At 36.2% G+C, this 15303-nt stretch overlaps 5 protein-coding genes across 6 annotated transcripts; 4 read left to right on the top strand and 1 right to left on the bottom strand.

Moving 5' to 3' along the window:
• The first annotated feature begins 876 nt into the window (after positions 1–876).
• On the top strand, positions 877–1887 carry LOC132789279 (tabinhibitin 3). Its single transcript, XM_060797188.1, has 3 exons — positions 877–1057; positions 1116–1507; positions 1565–1887. Exons 1-3 carry the CDS (start codon positions 917–919, stop codon positions 1869–1871), a joined length of 840 nt encoding a protein of 279 aa, XP_060653171.1. The 5' UTR covers positions 877–916; the 3' UTR covers positions 1872–1887.
• A 94-nt stretch (positions 1888–1981) lies between these two features.
• Positions 1982–3078, top strand: LOC132789278 (antigen 5 like allergen Cul n 1). 2 transcript variants are annotated; one of them, XM_060797186.1, is made up of 3 exons: positions 1982–2141; positions 2195–2619; positions 2672–3078. In XM_060797186.1, the coding sequence occupies exons 1-3, from the start codon at positions 2010–2012 to the stop codon at positions 2985–2987; spliced, it is 873 nt and encodes a 290-aa protein (XP_060653169.1). In that variant the 5' UTR covers positions 1982–2009; the 3' UTR covers positions 2988–3078. The 2 variants fall into 2 exon arrangements, with proteins under 2 accessions (XP_060653169.1, XP_060653170.1); XM_060797187.1 differs by having other exon boundaries at positions 1983–2141; positions 2693–3076.
• Positions 3079–4901: 1823 nt separating this feature from the next.
• LOC132791989 (odorant receptor 49b) lies at positions 4902–7176 on the bottom strand. Its single transcript, XM_060801168.1, has 6 exons — positions 6744–7176; positions 5615–5885; positions 5409–5508; positions 5240–5341; positions 5065–5172; positions 4902–5003 (listed from the first exon to the last, which is right to left on the bottom strand). The coding sequence occupies exons 1-6, from the start codon at positions 7174–7176 to the stop codon at positions 4902–4904; spliced, it is 1116 nt and encodes a 371-aa protein (XP_060657151.1).
• Positions 7177–8207: 1031 nt separating this feature from the next.
• LOC132790109 (probable cytochrome P450 9h1) lies at positions 8208–10019 on the top strand. Its single transcript, XM_060798545.1, has 3 exons — positions 8208–8922; positions 8989–9661; positions 9720–10019. The coding sequence occupies exons 1-3, from the start codon at positions 8209–8211 to the stop codon at positions 9890–9892; spliced, it is 1560 nt and encodes a 519-aa protein (XP_060654528.1). The 5' UTR covers position 8208; the 3' UTR covers positions 9893–10019.
• A 753-nt stretch (positions 10020–10772) lies between these two features.
• On the top strand, positions 10773–12615 carry LOC132792217 (probable cytochrome P450 9h1). Its single transcript, XM_060801477.1, has 3 exons — positions 10773–11582; positions 11639–12293; positions 12356–12615. The coding sequence occupies exons 1-3, from the start codon at positions 10875–10877 to the stop codon at positions 12532–12534; spliced, it is 1542 nt and encodes a 513-aa protein (XP_060657460.1). The 5' UTR covers positions 10773–10874; the 3' UTR covers positions 12535–12615.
• The last annotated feature ends 2688 nt before the right edge of the window (positions 12616–15303 follow it).

Raw genomic sequence — 15303 nt, 5'->3', positions numbered from 1 at the left:
TTAATAAACGCGTTTGAATTGTCGCAAATTATGTTATTTTAGGCATAATGTTGTGAAGAATTCAACCAAACTAAAACGAATAATACAATTTGAAATCTTTATTGGAAAAATATATAAAAGAGTTGAAAATGGATGGATGACTCCTTTAATTATAGTTTCTAAATGATTGAAACTGCATTTTTTTTGTATGCTCCATAATAATAAATACTATTGTACAAACAACTTCTAAATGAAAAAATATGAGTTGAAATAGTACAGAAATCTAAAAATATGCATGGAATGTGTTAGTCATATTTAAAGAAGGCTACAACAATAATCTTCTACAGCAAATTTATTTTTAAAAAGAACAAGAAAGAATGCTATTCATATTTAATAAAAGTAAAACAGTGTGGTAATATAGGTAAAGTATACTAAATTAATTTACTAAAACTTTTATGAGGTAATTCGATTTACTTATTTATTCAAAATATACCATAGATAACAAAATAAGTTGTCAATCAAAGCAGTTAAGACCCGACAGCTGCTTCCGTTTTTTTGCCATATGACATTTTTGATTAAGATTCTAAGATTTTAATCTGATCGCAAATAAATCAGGAAATTTTGAGGAGTCTTAAATACTTAAGTTATTATTTTATGTAACCAAATTCGTTAGTTTTGGATATATGTATATTTTTGATGTTGTGAGATGGAAACTAACAACTCTCATAAGGAGAACTTTAAAATTAGAAATAAGAGACTACACTGATCTGTTATTAGCAAATAGTTGAGCAATGTTGAAAGTTAGATGCTGCCAACTGTAGCCAATTGATTAACACCTATTTTAGCCATGCTGATGCCAAGCTAATCAACTGCATTAAGCTATAATTATGGCTTTAGTCTTCTCTTCCTTCACATACAAAGCAGACTTGTTTTCAAAATGCAACTGATGCTGTTGCTCTTGTTGCTCGTGGCAATCGTGAGTTGTGTGCAGGGAGAGCAAAATTGTTCACATTGTACGCCCTGCGATTACAAATACTGTGCTGAGGGAATGTTACCCGTGGGCTGTATCAAACCAACAGTAAGTCTTGATATGAACTTTAAATCAAATCAATAGAATAATATAATTACATCACTAGGGTTTCTCGGATAAATGTGGCTCATCTGAACATATCTTTGTGCCAGTGGATAGCCAACTTCGTGAGGAAATACTTTTCGATGTGAATATGGTGCGCGCTCGCTTGGCAAGTGGCTTGTTTAATTCATCGACTGGTGCTCGCATGCCGACCATGATGTGGGACCCAGAGTTGGCACATGCAGCCAAGGTGCTGATCCAAGAGTGTGATCACAGCAAAATCTGTTCAAATTCTGCAAAGTACAACTATGTGGCGACCGTGGAGATAAGCGGCGGTGTTCGTAATTCACAAAGTATATCTGAAGATTTCCTTCACATCATATTGCCTGAATGGTTAAATGATGTAAATGGTTGTAACATGAATATCCGGGAAGGGGTTACTCGCAAAGAAATGGAGTAAGTTGGTTTTTGATCCATCATTGTGCATAATTAACTATCTATTTATTTTGTAAGCTCTTGTGTGGGACACTATATACCGCTCATCCAGGACAGAGGCAATCGAATGGGTTGCGCTATGCGTCTTGATGTTGCTGCTGAACCTGTGCCCGATGGAAATGAATTTGCTAACAATCGGTTGGTTGTTATCTGCAATCTATCCCGTGCCCATGTCAATGATATGCCACACTACGAAGTGAGCTTGGTGCCTGCCCAGGAATGTGAAACCGGACGACATCCGTTCTTTGAGTTTCTATGCGATGTGAATGAGGAAATCGATCCAAACTATGTGGAACCCTTTGGCGCAAGAGTCATAAAAGAGTGAATAAATAATGAAAATTGATTATTAAACATGGCATGGCCGAGTCGATATTTGTTATTGATATTCATCGGGGGAAACTAATCGATTTGTACGCCAACTCTATAAGAGAGTGTGTATCGAAGACAGAGCTGGGCAAACGCAATGTTGAGCACTAACTGGCTGCTGGCTGTTGTCGGGCAGCTCTGCCTTTGGCTAAGGATATACGCCTTTGACTACTGTGATCCTGTGCTCTGTCCGGGACCCGAGAAGCACATAGCATGCAACAATTTTGGCGTAAGTTAGAGCAGGATGTTTTACTGTTTTTTATGAATATATTTGCTTCATAGGAGTTGGCGGAGAGTTGCAGTGCGGATGCGCATGTGGTGCGCATAACGCCGGAGCGACGTTTGCTGATTCTCAATGCATTGAACGATTATCGGGATCGTATTGCACGCGGCGATTTGTTGGGCTTTAAGCCTGCTTTACGCATGGCCACGCTGCAATGGGATCCGGAATTGGCCAGCTTTGCGGAGCTTAATGTGAAGCGCTGTGCGCTGGTCAACGATCATTGTCGCAACAGCGAACAGTTTCGCAATGTGGCACAAGTGGTTGCCGAAGGTGGTTGGCAGAGTGCACCGAGTGACAACAGCGATGAGCCACTGGAATATCATACAGAGGAAGAGGTTCTCAATGCCACGCTGGAGCAAATGTTTGCCGAGTACAAGGAGTGCAGCATGCGTGACATTATTGCGTACAGTCCGCCCATCAATAGGTAAGAGAATGCCAACATTGAGTCCCGACTCCTGAGAATGTCTCTCAAAAAGAATTCTACACATTCGCATTAGCAAGTGCATTGCGTACTTCACCCAACTGGTTCGGGATAGCACCACCCACGTTGGCTGCGGCATCCTGCGGCAGACGCACAACACCACCAACAATGCTGGACAATGGTTGCTCGGGACACGTCAGTACATGACTTGCAACTTTGTGCGGGGCAACGATGTGAATGCCCCGGTTTATCTCAGCGGCGATAGACCGGCGATTGAATGCCGCACGGGACGCAATCCGGCATTCGTCAATCTGTGCTCCATCAACGAGATCTACGACAACACTGCTCTGTCCGGATTTAGTTTCTATTAATTCGCTGATAATCACGAAATATTATACTTAATAACTATCTATCTATCTAATAACTATCTCAAATAAAATCAAACCAATTGAATTATGTTTATTAATGTTTGCAGTGTGGAATTATGGTTAACATTTTTTGAATTCATTTACTGAAGTAATATTAAATTATACCAAGAGCGATATTTCGTATACCGATATGGTACTGCATTAAAAATATATAAATAATATTGAAATAATGTACCGAAAAAGTACTTCATTATAACATAAACTATATTTCGTTTACCGATATACAACTGCATTAAAAATATATAAATAATATTAAAATAATATACCGAAAAATATTACAATATACCAAGAGGAATATTTCCTAATACATATAAAAAATACAAATAAAAATAAAATAAAGTAATATACCAAAAAAATACTAAAGCGTGCCAAAAGCTTTATTTCGTATTCCGATATATTACTGCACTAAAAATGTGTAAATCATATTATAATATACCGAAAAAATACTACAATATACCAAAGGGTATATTTCCTGTATCGATATACTACTAAATTAAAAATATACCATTTAATAGAAAAATATATGAGTTCTTGCTGTTCGTTTTCTTCTCGGTAGACGTGGAAATAGTCTTTAGTAGTATTAGTGATTATATTGAAGGTCTTTTCTAAATATTAGCTATAATTATTGTCTTAAATTGCAGTTTGATAATTTTATGTAATAAAAAAGTTTGTTTCACTGACTAGAAATTAATTCTCTTATTTAATTATGTCATTTTGTGTATTAAATGCTTTGTTCATAAATTGATTACCATTTGTCTTTATTTTACCTTAAATTTGGTTGGTTAGCTATAATTATTGTCTTAAATTGCAGTTTGATAATTTTAAGTAATAAAAAAGTTTGTTTCACTCACTAGAAATTAATTCTCTTATTTAATTATGTCATTTGTGTATTAAATGCTTTGTTCATAAATTGATTACCATTTGCCTTTATTTTACCTTAAATTTGGTTGCACTGTGTTCCCCCAAATTGAATTGTTTTTTTTATTATTTTTATTAATGTTCTTTGCTGTCGTTGGAGCTGCTTCATTTGCTGACAGTGTCGTGCACCTAGTGAACCCTCCCAGCTGCTGTTGCTGCTGATGCTGCTGGAGAATGCCACTCAAAGTCAGCGATGCAAAAGTTGCCTGGCAATTCAGCGTTTGCCGTTGACAACTTCAGCAAACAATTTTTATCGCTCTCGTGCCACACCTTCCACTGTTTTATGCGTTTTTTATATGTGTGTGTGGTCGATTGAGGAGGGGCGAGGGTATGAAAAATGCAAACGCAGCGTGAAGCGCGCGACAACCGCAAATGATGCGCATCAAAATGTACCAGAATTTTTCAGTGTGTTGATAAAATAGCAACAAAATAAAAATACATTAAATCTGTGAAGTAAAAAACACATGAAATTACCTGTATTTTGAAAATAAATTGATTTTTTCATCATAATAGAATTTACAATATTTTTTTATTCATTATTGTTGATAAAACACAATTTATCGAATGAAATCACAGCATTTATTTTTAATTTCTTTTAATTATTTATTAAAGGCCAACTATTTAATTACGCTGCATTTAAATACGCAGTTTGCGCACAATAGTCAAGATTTTTCTGCGGTTTACTAAAAATGGGGCCAATTAATATTTCAAGACCACTAACATGTGCTTAAAATTGCATGTTTTCAATTAAAATTGAATGTGTTTTCAAGGTTGTGCTACTTCGATGGCGATTTAAATGAACCTATAGAATATTCTATTACCGCATATTCATAGTTGCGTAGAGATCAAATGTATTTAGGGTTTTTAAATGAAGCAGCCAAAAAGTATGCAATAGATTTTGCTACAAAGCACACCTGACGTATGTGTAATGCATTTAGCTTAACCGTAAATGCGTTTGAGCACCGTGAAGAACGTGTAAGTTGTGTTGAGCAGATGCTGAAATAGCTCCAGGGTGATGGGTCGAATGTTGCCCAAGCGTATCTGCAGTTTGTCAGTAATTAAATGTAATGAAAAGTAATTAAATTACTATCTCTAGTCTCACCGAAGCTGGACGCTGCGCACGCAATATCATCAGCTGAATGTTTTTGCGTATGGCGAGGTCAAAGGTAAACCATTCGGTCTCATAGGCAGCCGTGGCAATGGCCAAGTTCTGTGACGTTAAAAGGCAACAGTAATTCAGTTAGAAGAGACGAGGCCAAAAAATACAGCTCACTCACCTGTTCCCTTAACTCATTGGCATACCAGTACAGGGCCAATATCTGTGCTAGTATCATGTTTATATACGCACCTACAATGGCCACATGCGCCGTTGAATCCACCTAAAAATAGCATGGAATCAAGTGATGGTCGAGAGAGGAGAGAGGCACTTGCTTGTGACACACTTACAAATATCAGCATAAAGAGCAAGGCGCAGAGTAGAGCACCAAATGCCAAAAACTCAATCAGAAATATGTAGGTTGTTAGCTTATTGATGGTCTGTATATAACTATAGATGGAATTGGAATTTGGGTTAAGGCCACTATCAAATCAATTCCTTTTGGTTATTATTATTTTCGTTTTCGTGTGTGTGTGTGCTTTTGCTTTTAGCTTACTCAATGATCCGCTGATGATAGATAATACAATCGACTATTTCCACAGATAGTTGCTCTCGGGTTAGCTGCTTTTGGCAGAGGCAACGCAATCGATGTTGCAGCGCCTTGCACATCACAATCCCGAACATAATGAAGGCAACACAGAGACTCGTGTACGGTATATACATGCAGCAGCCCATCGGGGTGATGAGCATGTGAAAGACGAACCAAATTTGATAGTAGGGCGTGGCGTACTCATTCACGCCGGGTATTTTGCTACCAAAGGGCAAAACTGTAATATACCAAAGGATGATGGCCATGATGGCATTAGAGTTTGAGTGCGGCAAGTCAGCCTTCGATTTAAAGCGTTAAACGCTTTAAGTGCAGAAGTTGTGCATGTTACCGGATGAATAATGTTAATTTGAATTATTATAGCTTCTAATAGAAGTATTTAATTTCAAGTGGAATAAGTATTAGCTTCATAACTTTAAATGTTGTGGCTAGTGAATTTCAGAACATTTATTTTTCTACATAAAATTGAAACGATAAAGCAACCATAATTATATTATATGATAAACTGCAATTCTCTGTTTTAGAGCGAATCGACAACTAAACATGTTTTACATATAGAACGAAATGTTATTTGCATATCAGTTACCATAATAACTACCGTCCGTACTTTTAAACACATATTTAAATAAATCATAAACACACAAGCCATATTTAGATTTACTAATATTTGATATTCGTGATGTAAAAATAAAAATTGAATTAAAATTAAAATTAAAATAGCTTTAGTTAGTTAAAAATATCATATTAAAAATAGTAAAATTGAAGTGTTAGTAATTCACCTAAGCTTTAGCTAATACTAGAGAATAAATAAATAAATGTTAAATAAATAAAAAAGATTCTTTTACTTTCACTTTAACATACTTGAGTGCTGTTTAAACAGCTTTCAGACAAGTTCTTGCTGAGCATAATTTGCATAACTTTATCTCGGATTTGCAAGCAATGCAACGCTTGATATTTGATTAGTTTATACTATTTAATTAATAGTTTGCATAAATTTGTAATGAGTTTAGCACTTTAATTCACTTTAGCTTTTCAGCTGATAAGCCACGTTTAGTTAGTCTTTAATTTTTTTGCTTACCTCGCTCACTTGAACTCAATGGATATAGACCAAAACCGATGCAGGTGAGCAGACCAAAAAAGAGATTTCCACGCGCCATGAGCTGACCCTGTCTATTCACCTGATCTAAGAGATGCGTCACATAACCGTCGTTAAGACGCTGCAGCTGATAGTAGTCAGCTTGCAGATTGCTAATCAGCTGCAAGTAGCTATTCTGGTCGAATAGCAGTAAATATGCCCGCAGCAGTGTGTTTATCCACAGCACAAGCATATACGAGTTGCGTATGATGCCGGTGATGCCTTCGTTGGTGGACAACATGTACAGCAGCTGAGTGACCACATGGAAGATGGTCAGCGTTAGGCAAATGTAACGCTTCACATTCTTATCGTAGAGCAAGGCCCAGAAGCGTAGGATGCGAACGTTCATATAAATTAATTTGATATCCTCAAACATTTTGCGCACAACTGTTTGCCGCCCTGCGCTGACGATGGCCTTTTATAGCGCCGCCTAAAATTATGCAACGATTTTTTCTCGTATAATTTGCTGCTCAAGTCATGGGAAAAGGCTCTCAAGCTGCAGCAGGTTGAGTATCAATAACAAATTCATTACAATTTCAATTGGAATTGGAATTTCAATAGCCCAAATTGAGTTGCAGATGATTTGGCATTTTTATTATGAAAGTGACCACCTGAGCGTGTATTCAAGGCAACGAGTTCGCAACACAATTTTTCATTAATTTTATTTGCATTGAACTATTTTATTGATTCCCAGTTGCAATTTGAACATTTGTATACTATATAATAAAAAAAGCTTACACACACCTTTGTGTGTACCAGGGTTTGTTTTTTGCTGTACATTTGATTATTGCTTTTAAGAGAACAAATTGATGTTTGCAGTATTTCAATTTAAAAAGTATTTTCCATTTAATTCTCTTTTATTTTATCAATAAGTTTTGAGTGCGTGTTGCATTGAATTTGCCTGCAATATTCTTCAATATGCAATTACCATTGAATTATCATCGGTTTATCTGATAAACATTTATCATATATTCTTTTTTTGTGTACATACCAACGGCTATCGCAATCGCTAAATGCTAATGTAATTATTTTGTTTATTTCTATTTATTTATTTGAGCACTTGATTAGAGAAATGCAATTAAAGAGTGAAAGCCGATTCTGCGTTGCTCTATAGTGAAAAATACGTTAAATTATAAGTATATACATATATATTTTTTTGTAAGTAAGTATATAAATATTTGTTTAAGCCATTTAAAATAAAATAACAATATTATATATATACAGAATTAAATCATAATTTTTTGCTTTTCACCTATTTCAATATATATTAGTTAATTTACCAATTTGTATTTGCATATGATTATCAATGCCAACAGTTAGATAATTTATTACAAATAGTCATATCATCATTATATGAATTTGATTCATAGTTTAGTTATAATTATTCATTTGGCAGGTGCAGTTCAACATGGCACTAATTATCCTAGCACTTTTACTTGTGCTCTTTGTGTTGCTTTACAAGTTTTCGATGGCACCATATGGTGTCTTAAGTGCTCGAGGAATCGCTCATGAGATGCCAAAACCGTTCATTGGGAATCTGAGTCTACGAGTAATCTTCGCTCGCACTCCATTCATACAGGTCATTCTTGATAAATATAAGAAATTTAAGCAGCATAAAGTGTATGGATTCTATAATGTGCGGGAGCCGTTATTTGTGTTGCGCGACGTTGAGGTGATTAAGAAAGTGGGCATCCAGGACTTTGATTACTTCACCAATCATCGCCCCATGTTACCTGAGTCCTCCGGGACCATATTCTCCAAGTGTTTGATATCATTGAACGACGATAAATGGAGGGAAATGCGCAATACGTTGACACCAGCATTCACTGGAAGCAAACTTAAGGCCATGTTCGAGTTGATTAATGAGTGCAGCCTGGAGGGCGTCAGATACATTGAGAACGAGTTGAGAAATGCAAATAGTCTGGACATTGAATTGGAGATGAAAGATTACTTTGAACGGTTTGCCAATGATGTGATTGCATCGGCTGCATTTGGCATTAAAGTCAATTCGTTTGTGGATAAAAAGAATCAATTCTATAAAGCTGGACAGTCGGTGATACACTTCTCTGGACTCGCCATGATCAAGATTATACTCTATAGCATAATGCCTCGCGTGATGAAGGTAAACCTTACAAATTGTCAGACAAATAATGCAGCTGCTATATTTATTTAATTTAAACTTGTTTAGATTTTGCCCATTTCAATGTTCGATCAACGAAAGTTGGATTATTTCAAGACCCTAATATTCGATGCCATAAAATATCGCACTGAGAATAAAATCATTCGACCCGATATGATACATTTGCTGATGGAGGCCAAACGACAATTTCTTCTACAGGAAACTATTCCAGAATCCTCCACGGAGCATGCCGAGTTCAATGATGACGATCTACTGGCACAATGTGTTTTGTTTTTCTTTGTAGGTTTCGAAGTAATGTCCGCTTGCCTCTCCTATTTGACCTATGAACTCTGCATGAATCCCACGGTCCAATCGAAATTGTACGAGGAGATTCAATCAGTGGAACAGGAATTGCAAGGCAAACCACTCAACTACAATATGTTGTCGAAAATGAAGTACATGGAGTTGGTTATATCGGAGCTATTGCGTCTTTGGCCACCTGCTTTTAGTTTGGATCGAGTGTGTGGCAAAGATATCGACCTACTCGATGACAATCAAGAAGTCTTGGTTAAGTTTCGTAAGGGCGACATTATAGTAATTCCAGTGATTGCTTTACATCGCGATCCAGAACATTTTCCCGAACCCGAACTCTTTAAACCGGAACGCTTTTTGGAAGAGAATAAAGACGAAATCAAGCCCTTTACATATTTGCCCTTTGGCCTTGGACCACGAAGTTGCATTGGTAAAAAATGCTGTTTAACAAATGAGTTAAGAAAGTAACAAAGATTGATTTTTTGTAGGCAACAGAATGGCTTTGATGGAGGTAAAATCTATTATTTACCATATGCTGTGCAAATTTAAATTGGTGCCGGGTGAAAAAACTGTTAAAAATGTAATGGATAGCTTAAAGGGATTTCATATGCAGCCAAAGGACAAGTTCTGGATCAAATTTGTGCGCCGAGATGTGCTTTAAAAGTGTTTGAAATATATAAACAAATCAATAATCAGCGTATATGGCTTAGTATATGTTTGATTTGAAATTGAATTATCTATGCATAATAAAGATTAGATTACTTTATTTACACGCCCGATAAATAAAGGTAACCATATCTGATAAGAGCTGATTATTATTGAATCGATTTAAGATAATAAGTATATCAATTCAACCATATATTCAAGTACAAACAGTGAAAAATAGCGAACGCTAAAACAAAACAAAAAATTTAAATGTTTATTACTTTTCAACAACATTTTATTTGTTTGCTGTTTATTAATGGCTTATCTCACTTTTTTGTGTTTGAACCACATTCTAAAGTACATTATCACAACTTTGAAATACTCTATAATTTTTATAAATTGTATATTATAATGTCAAGATAATTTCATGTTGACCTTTAGCAGCCTTATGCTATCTTTAGTACTAACACATATCAATGTAAAGATAAAAATTTATGACTATTGATACCAAAAGTTGGTTGACAAAGAAGGCGAATGATTCATAGTATCAAGTGGAAAATGTTAGAGCATTTGTTTGTCTTTTTTTTTTGGTTTACAAACAATATTCTAGTAGAGAAATTTAACGAGAGATTGTGAATAATAACGCGCAAAACAAGTTTGTGGACTGAGAGAGCGAATAATTTATTTCATACATTTAAATAGATTTTGCGGCAACGAGAGAATTGAGAGGGAGTGAGCATAGTTCTAATGAATGAACAAGAATATGCGATAAATGTATATACATATGTATGTACATATATCTCTCTCTTTGAGTATAATTGTTTTTTGTTTGTATTTCTGATTAGATGACGAGAGAGTTCCCGGGTTCTATATTTCGTTTAGATGTTGCGACATTAGTTGTTATTTTGTGGTCGCTCCGTAAAGTTCCCCAGAAAGTGACCGCTTCGCATAAAAATCTATTCGTATCTGTTTATAGTATCTAAATTATAAAGCCGGTAATGTATCTGATAATCGGTACACTTGTCATTGTGCTGTTGGCATTGATCTACAAATGGTCTGTGGCCAAATATCAGACGTTTATAGAACGCGGCATTCGCCATGAGACGCCAAAGCCTTTGATGGGCAACTTTGGGCTCGGCGACTTTCTGGGTTCTGTGCCGCAATTGCAAAAGCAAATCGATCAGCATCGAGAGTATCGGGATTGCAAAGTCTATGGATTGTACTTCTTGCGTGATCCCATTTTTGTGGTGCGTGACGTGGAATTGATCAAGAATGTGGGCGTCAAGGACTTTGATCATTTTATGAATCACTCGGGATCGGATAAAATTGAATCACTTCTCTCGAAGAGTCTCGTTCAACTTAAAGATCGCAAATGGAAAAATATGCGGAACATATTGACACCCACATTTACGGGCAAGAAAATGCGAGCGATGTACGAGTTGATTAATGTCTGCAGTGAGCTTGGAGTTCAATATATTGCTGGGGAAATTAAAGAAAAAGGCGCTGATAGCATTGAGCTGGAGATGAAGGATTATTTCACGCGATTTACTAACGATGTAATTGCTTCTGCTGCATTTGGCATCAAAGTGGATTCGTTTGCGGATAAGGAGAACGAGTTCTTTAAAATAGGACAGTCTGTAACGAAATTGACGGGCACTGCCATTATTAAAGGATTGCTCTTCAGTGTCATACCAAAGATAATGAAGGTTAGTCTAAAATATTGCTGGGTTATGCAGTTTGATTCTTTAATTCCTTTCTACAGGCTCTGCGAGTTAGTGTGTTTGATGAGAAGAGCATTGATTACTTTAAGCGTCTGGTGTTTGATGCTATGAAATATCGTAAGGAGCACGAGATTATACGACCAGATATGATACATTTACTAATGGAGGCTCAACGACAGGGAGAAGCTGAGGGAGCAGCGGAAAAACAATTTTCAGACGACGATTTATTGGCTCAATGTCTGCTTTTCTTCTTCGCTGGCTTTGAAACGGTTTCCACCTGTCTCTGCTTTCTCACCTACGAGTTATGCAAGAATCCCGAAGTGCAATCGCAGCTTTACAATGAAATTCGCGAGGTGCAGCAGAAACTGCAGGGAAAACCTCTGGACTATGATACTCTGGTGCATATGAAGTATCTTGATATGGTTGTATCTGAAGCATTGCGTAAATGGCCGCCAGCTCCTCGCACAGATCGCTTGTGCAATGCAGACATCGATCTGAAGGATGAAAACAATCAGTTTGTGGTCTCGTTAAAGAAAGGAGATGTGCTCTTTATACCTATCATTGCATTGCACTATGATCCAGAGAACTTTGCAGAGCCCACAGAGTTTAGACCTGAACGTTTCTCAGACGAGAATAAGCAAGAGATTAAACCATTTACCTATCTACCCTTTGGTGTTGGACCCAGAAATTGCATTGGTGGGTGTCTTGTATAAATTTAATTCTATTTATTTTCTAATTTATTATTTTTACCTTTTCAGGCAATCGCTTGGCTTTGATGGAGGTCAAGTCCATAGTGTATCATTTAATACTCAAATTCCAATTGGAGCCAGCAGAGAAAACGGTAAAGGATATGATGAGCAGCATTCAAGGTTTCACAATGGTGCCAAAGGAAAAGTTCTGGATCAAATTTGTTGCTAGAAAATCGAATGAAAGTTAAGCAAAATAATAATAAAGGCTTTGACTGACTTTGATCCGAGTGCTTTGAATGCATTTACTCCAGTTTAATGCCAAAACTATCTGCTCTGTTTATTGTATTAATTAATCACTTGGGATTCTAATTAAGACTTTATTATATTTACTGCTTTTGAAACACCGACGACTTCAGTCATTTATCACGTCTGAAGTCACAGCAAATTGCACTATTTTCCCTGACAAGCTTCATTTAATTATCTTTATTTAATTTCTCTTATGCTGATGCATCAAAGTGAAATTTGTTTTTGCCACATTACGAGCAGAAAAACACACTCAAAGTTCACAGACAGAATTAATTAAAAGCAATCGAAAATAAAGCACTAAGCTTCCTTTTATTACTGCAAGCGACAGCAAAAGCAAAAGCATGCAAGTATCCCTGGCTTATGAAAGAATAATAATATGTAAAACTGCTGGCAAAATGGCATACGGATAAAAGATTTGGTGCGGAAGAAGCGAAGAGGTGCTTTTCTATTATTATATTTATGCAGAATTTAATTTTATTCGTTAACATAATGCGAAAATGTTCGCCAAAAGAGCTGCACTTTAAATGCATGTAAATGAACCCTAGATGGCGCCACACAACTATGGCGAATAGTTTGTGAAATTTCTTTTGTATGTTTCGTGATGGCATTTTCATTATATTCCAAAATAATGAAAGAACTTGTTCTGACAGCTTGGCTGATGCTGCCAACTACTAATACATAAATTTGCGCTAATTTTTGTTCATTCCCCAAAAATTAATTAGCAATAAACACAGCATCTTTAAAGCAAACTTTTTGACAGAAATCTGTTAATTAATTTACCAATTAGCCTAAACTGCATATTCCATAAAGAGAAAGCGAATAATATTGAAAGATTTCCAGGAAGATGTTTCGAGTGTCCATGTCCGTATCCGTATCCGTGTCCGTGTCCATGGCAAAAGGCTATCAAAATGGACGCAACATTTGCAGTTGACTGCGGAGTTGCCAGTTTAATTTGGTAAAGAAATTGTTGGGCAAAAACTTTTTGACATTTCGTTATTTATGTGCTTGGGATATTTAGGCAAAAACTTTTTTGGCCGACTAAGCAGTTAATGCGATATTGATTTATTCGCCTAGAGTCAGCAGCTGCTTTGCGCTTTTGCTTCGTCTAATAAATATTATGCAGCTAAAAATACCAAAAAAAAAAATATATATATATAAATAAAAATATTCTATATATATTTTTTAAGGAGCTCATTCCAAAAGTTTGTTTTGATTTGGAGTCTTTCTCAAAAATAAAAAGTGAATAGATCGCATTTATTTCAAGTTCATGAAATTGAAATGCGAATAGAGACGATTAAGTTGTGTCTGAGTTTTTAGAGGGGATCGTTGAGGGGGGTCCAAGAGTTTCATGAGCTGCCAGACTGCTGAGGCTAAAGCCAAGAATCTCAAATATCAAAGTGGCACAGACGAAAAACTTGAAGTTTCTATCAAAAGGCAACAAAGTTTTACGCGGAAAAACTTGGACTTGGACTTGCACTTGAGCGAAGCCTTGGCGACAAAAGGCGCACCAAAAAAAAAAACACAAAATCTCAAAAAGTACATAAAGCTTGAAAATTTGTTAGCTGCGATTTTTGGCCCAGAGGCAAAAAGTTGTTAATTATTTTCGCTGAACTGCCAGCGACATTTAAGCATTTTTCTTCCAATAAACGATTAAAAGCGAATTTTTTATTTAATTTGAAGAAGAATCTTAACTCTGGAAAAAGTGAAGTGAAGTAAGCGTTAAATGTTAATGGTCATATTTTGGGCAAACTGCAATGCGGCTTAAGTGCTTGGCAAATTGTGCAAACTTGTAATTTGTAACTGGAGAAGACTGGCAGCAGCTGCAGAGAGGAGAGAAAGAGGAAGAAAGCGAGACAGCAGGGACTGGCTTGTGGTTATATCTGCTTCGAAGCCAAAATCCCATTTTGGACAAAATGGTTGGCAGGCGACTTGACCACTGGTTGACCCATTTGCATAATTATTCATTGCGCAGCATTATGAGCATAAATAAAATGATGCTTCAGTGCACACACACACTCACACACATATTCTCTGTCTTACACACACTCACACACATATTCTCTGTCTTACACATGTGTGTGTGTGAACTCTGTTAGCTGGCGGATAATGCCCCGTATCGCATAATAAACTCATGTGAGCATCATTCTTACTTCCTTCCTTCCTTCCGCTTCCGCCCTGACTCCGCCACACTTTCTCACTCTCCGTATTCGGAATCTCTTTCTCACTGTCTTTGCACTGCGCTTTTTGTTCCTTATTTATTGTTTAGCATTTTTTATTGCCGCAGTAACCGAGAATACTCGCCACACACAGACGAGCATAAAAGCAAAATGAAGTTGTGCATTTCACTTTATCAATTTACTACATTTTCCGGAATTGAAATGAAAACCATTTGGCCGGTAAATTCAATTGAATCGGTAAAACAGAATTTATTTCTGCAGCAAAAGTCAATGCATTTTTACAATTATTAAAGAAAATTGAACCAAGCTTAGACTATACATGTATATATTCATAAGTTATAAACGAGTCATAAAATAAATTGCTTAAAGCTTGCGAAAATTGCCAAAATGGTTTCATATTTCAAGTGATGCTCAAAGCAATTTATTGTTACTCAATTAATATTGCAAAATCGATTTAAAGAACAGTCAAAGGTTCTAGCAAATTTTATTGGAATAAACTATGTTTTTATCAACAGCATTTCTGGTGAGTTTATT

This window comes from Drosophila nasuta, chromosome 3, assembly GCF_023558535.2.
Source record: "Drosophila nasuta strain 15112-1781.00 chromosome 3, ASM2355853v1, whole genome shotgun sequence".
NCBI classification, from domain to species: Eukaryota; Metazoa; Arthropoda; class Insecta; order Diptera; family Drosophilidae; genus Drosophila; species Drosophila nasuta.
This window is presented reverse-complemented; position numbering and strand designations above follow the sequence as displayed.

Coding starts and splice junctions, on each gene's coding strand:
- LOC132790109 (XM_060798545.1), top strand. CDS start 8,209: ATGGCACTAATTATCCTAGCACTTTTACTTGTGCTCTTTGTGTTGCTT. Junction 8,923..8,988: donor TAATGCCTCGCGTGATGAAG/GTAAACCTTACA, acceptor AAACTTGTTTAG/ATTTTGCCCATTTCAATGTT. Junction 9,662..9,719: donor TGGACCACGAAGTTGCATTG/GTAAAAAATGCT, acceptor GATTTTTTGTAG/GCAACAGAATGGCTTTGATG.
- LOC132789278 (XM_060797186.1), top strand. CDS start 2,010: ATGTTGAGCACTAACTGGCTGCTGGCTGTTGTCGGGCAGCTCTGCCTT. Junction 2,142..2,194: donor TAGCATGCAACAATTTTGGC/GTAAGTTAGAGC, acceptor TTTGCTTCATAG/GAGTTGGCGGAGAGTTGCAG. Junction 2,620..2,671: donor TACAGTCCGCCCATCAATAG/GTAAGAGAATGC, acceptor TCTCTCAAAAAG/AATTCTACACATTCGCATTA.
- LOC132789279 (XM_060797188.1), top strand. CDS start 917: ATGCAACTGATGCTGTTGCTCTTGTTGCTCGTGGCAATCGTGAGTTGT. Junction 1,058..1,115: donor TGGGCTGTATCAAACCAACA/GTAAGTCTTGAT, acceptor TTACATCACTAG/GGTTTCTCGGATAAATGTGG. Junction 1,508..1,564: donor GTTACTCGCAAAGAAATGGA/GTAAGTTGGTTT, acceptor TTATTTTGTAAG/CTCTTGTGTGGGACACTATA.
- LOC132792217 (XM_060801477.1), top strand. CDS start 10,875: ATGTATCTGATAATCGGTACACTTGTCATTGTGCTGTTGGCATTGATC. Junction 11,583..11,638: donor TCATACCAAAGATAATGAAG/GTTAGTCTAAAA, acceptor TCCTTTCTACAG/GCTCTGCGAGTTAGTGTGTT. Junction 12,294..12,355: donor TGGACCCAGAAATTGCATTG/GTGGGTGTCTTG, acceptor TTACCTTTTCAG/GCAATCGCTTGGCTTTGATG.
- LOC132791989 (XM_060801168.1), bottom strand. CDS start 7,176: ATGTTTGAGGATATCAAATTAATTTATATGAACGTTCGCATCCTACGC. Junction 5,342..5,408: donor TGCTCTTTATGCTGATATTT/GTAAGTGTGTCA, acceptor TGCTATTTTTAG/GTGGATTCAACGGCGCATGT. Junction 5,173..5,239: donor CCAATGAGTTAAGGGAACAG/GTGAGTGAGCTG, acceptor TTAACGTCACAG/AACTTGGCCATTGCCACGGC.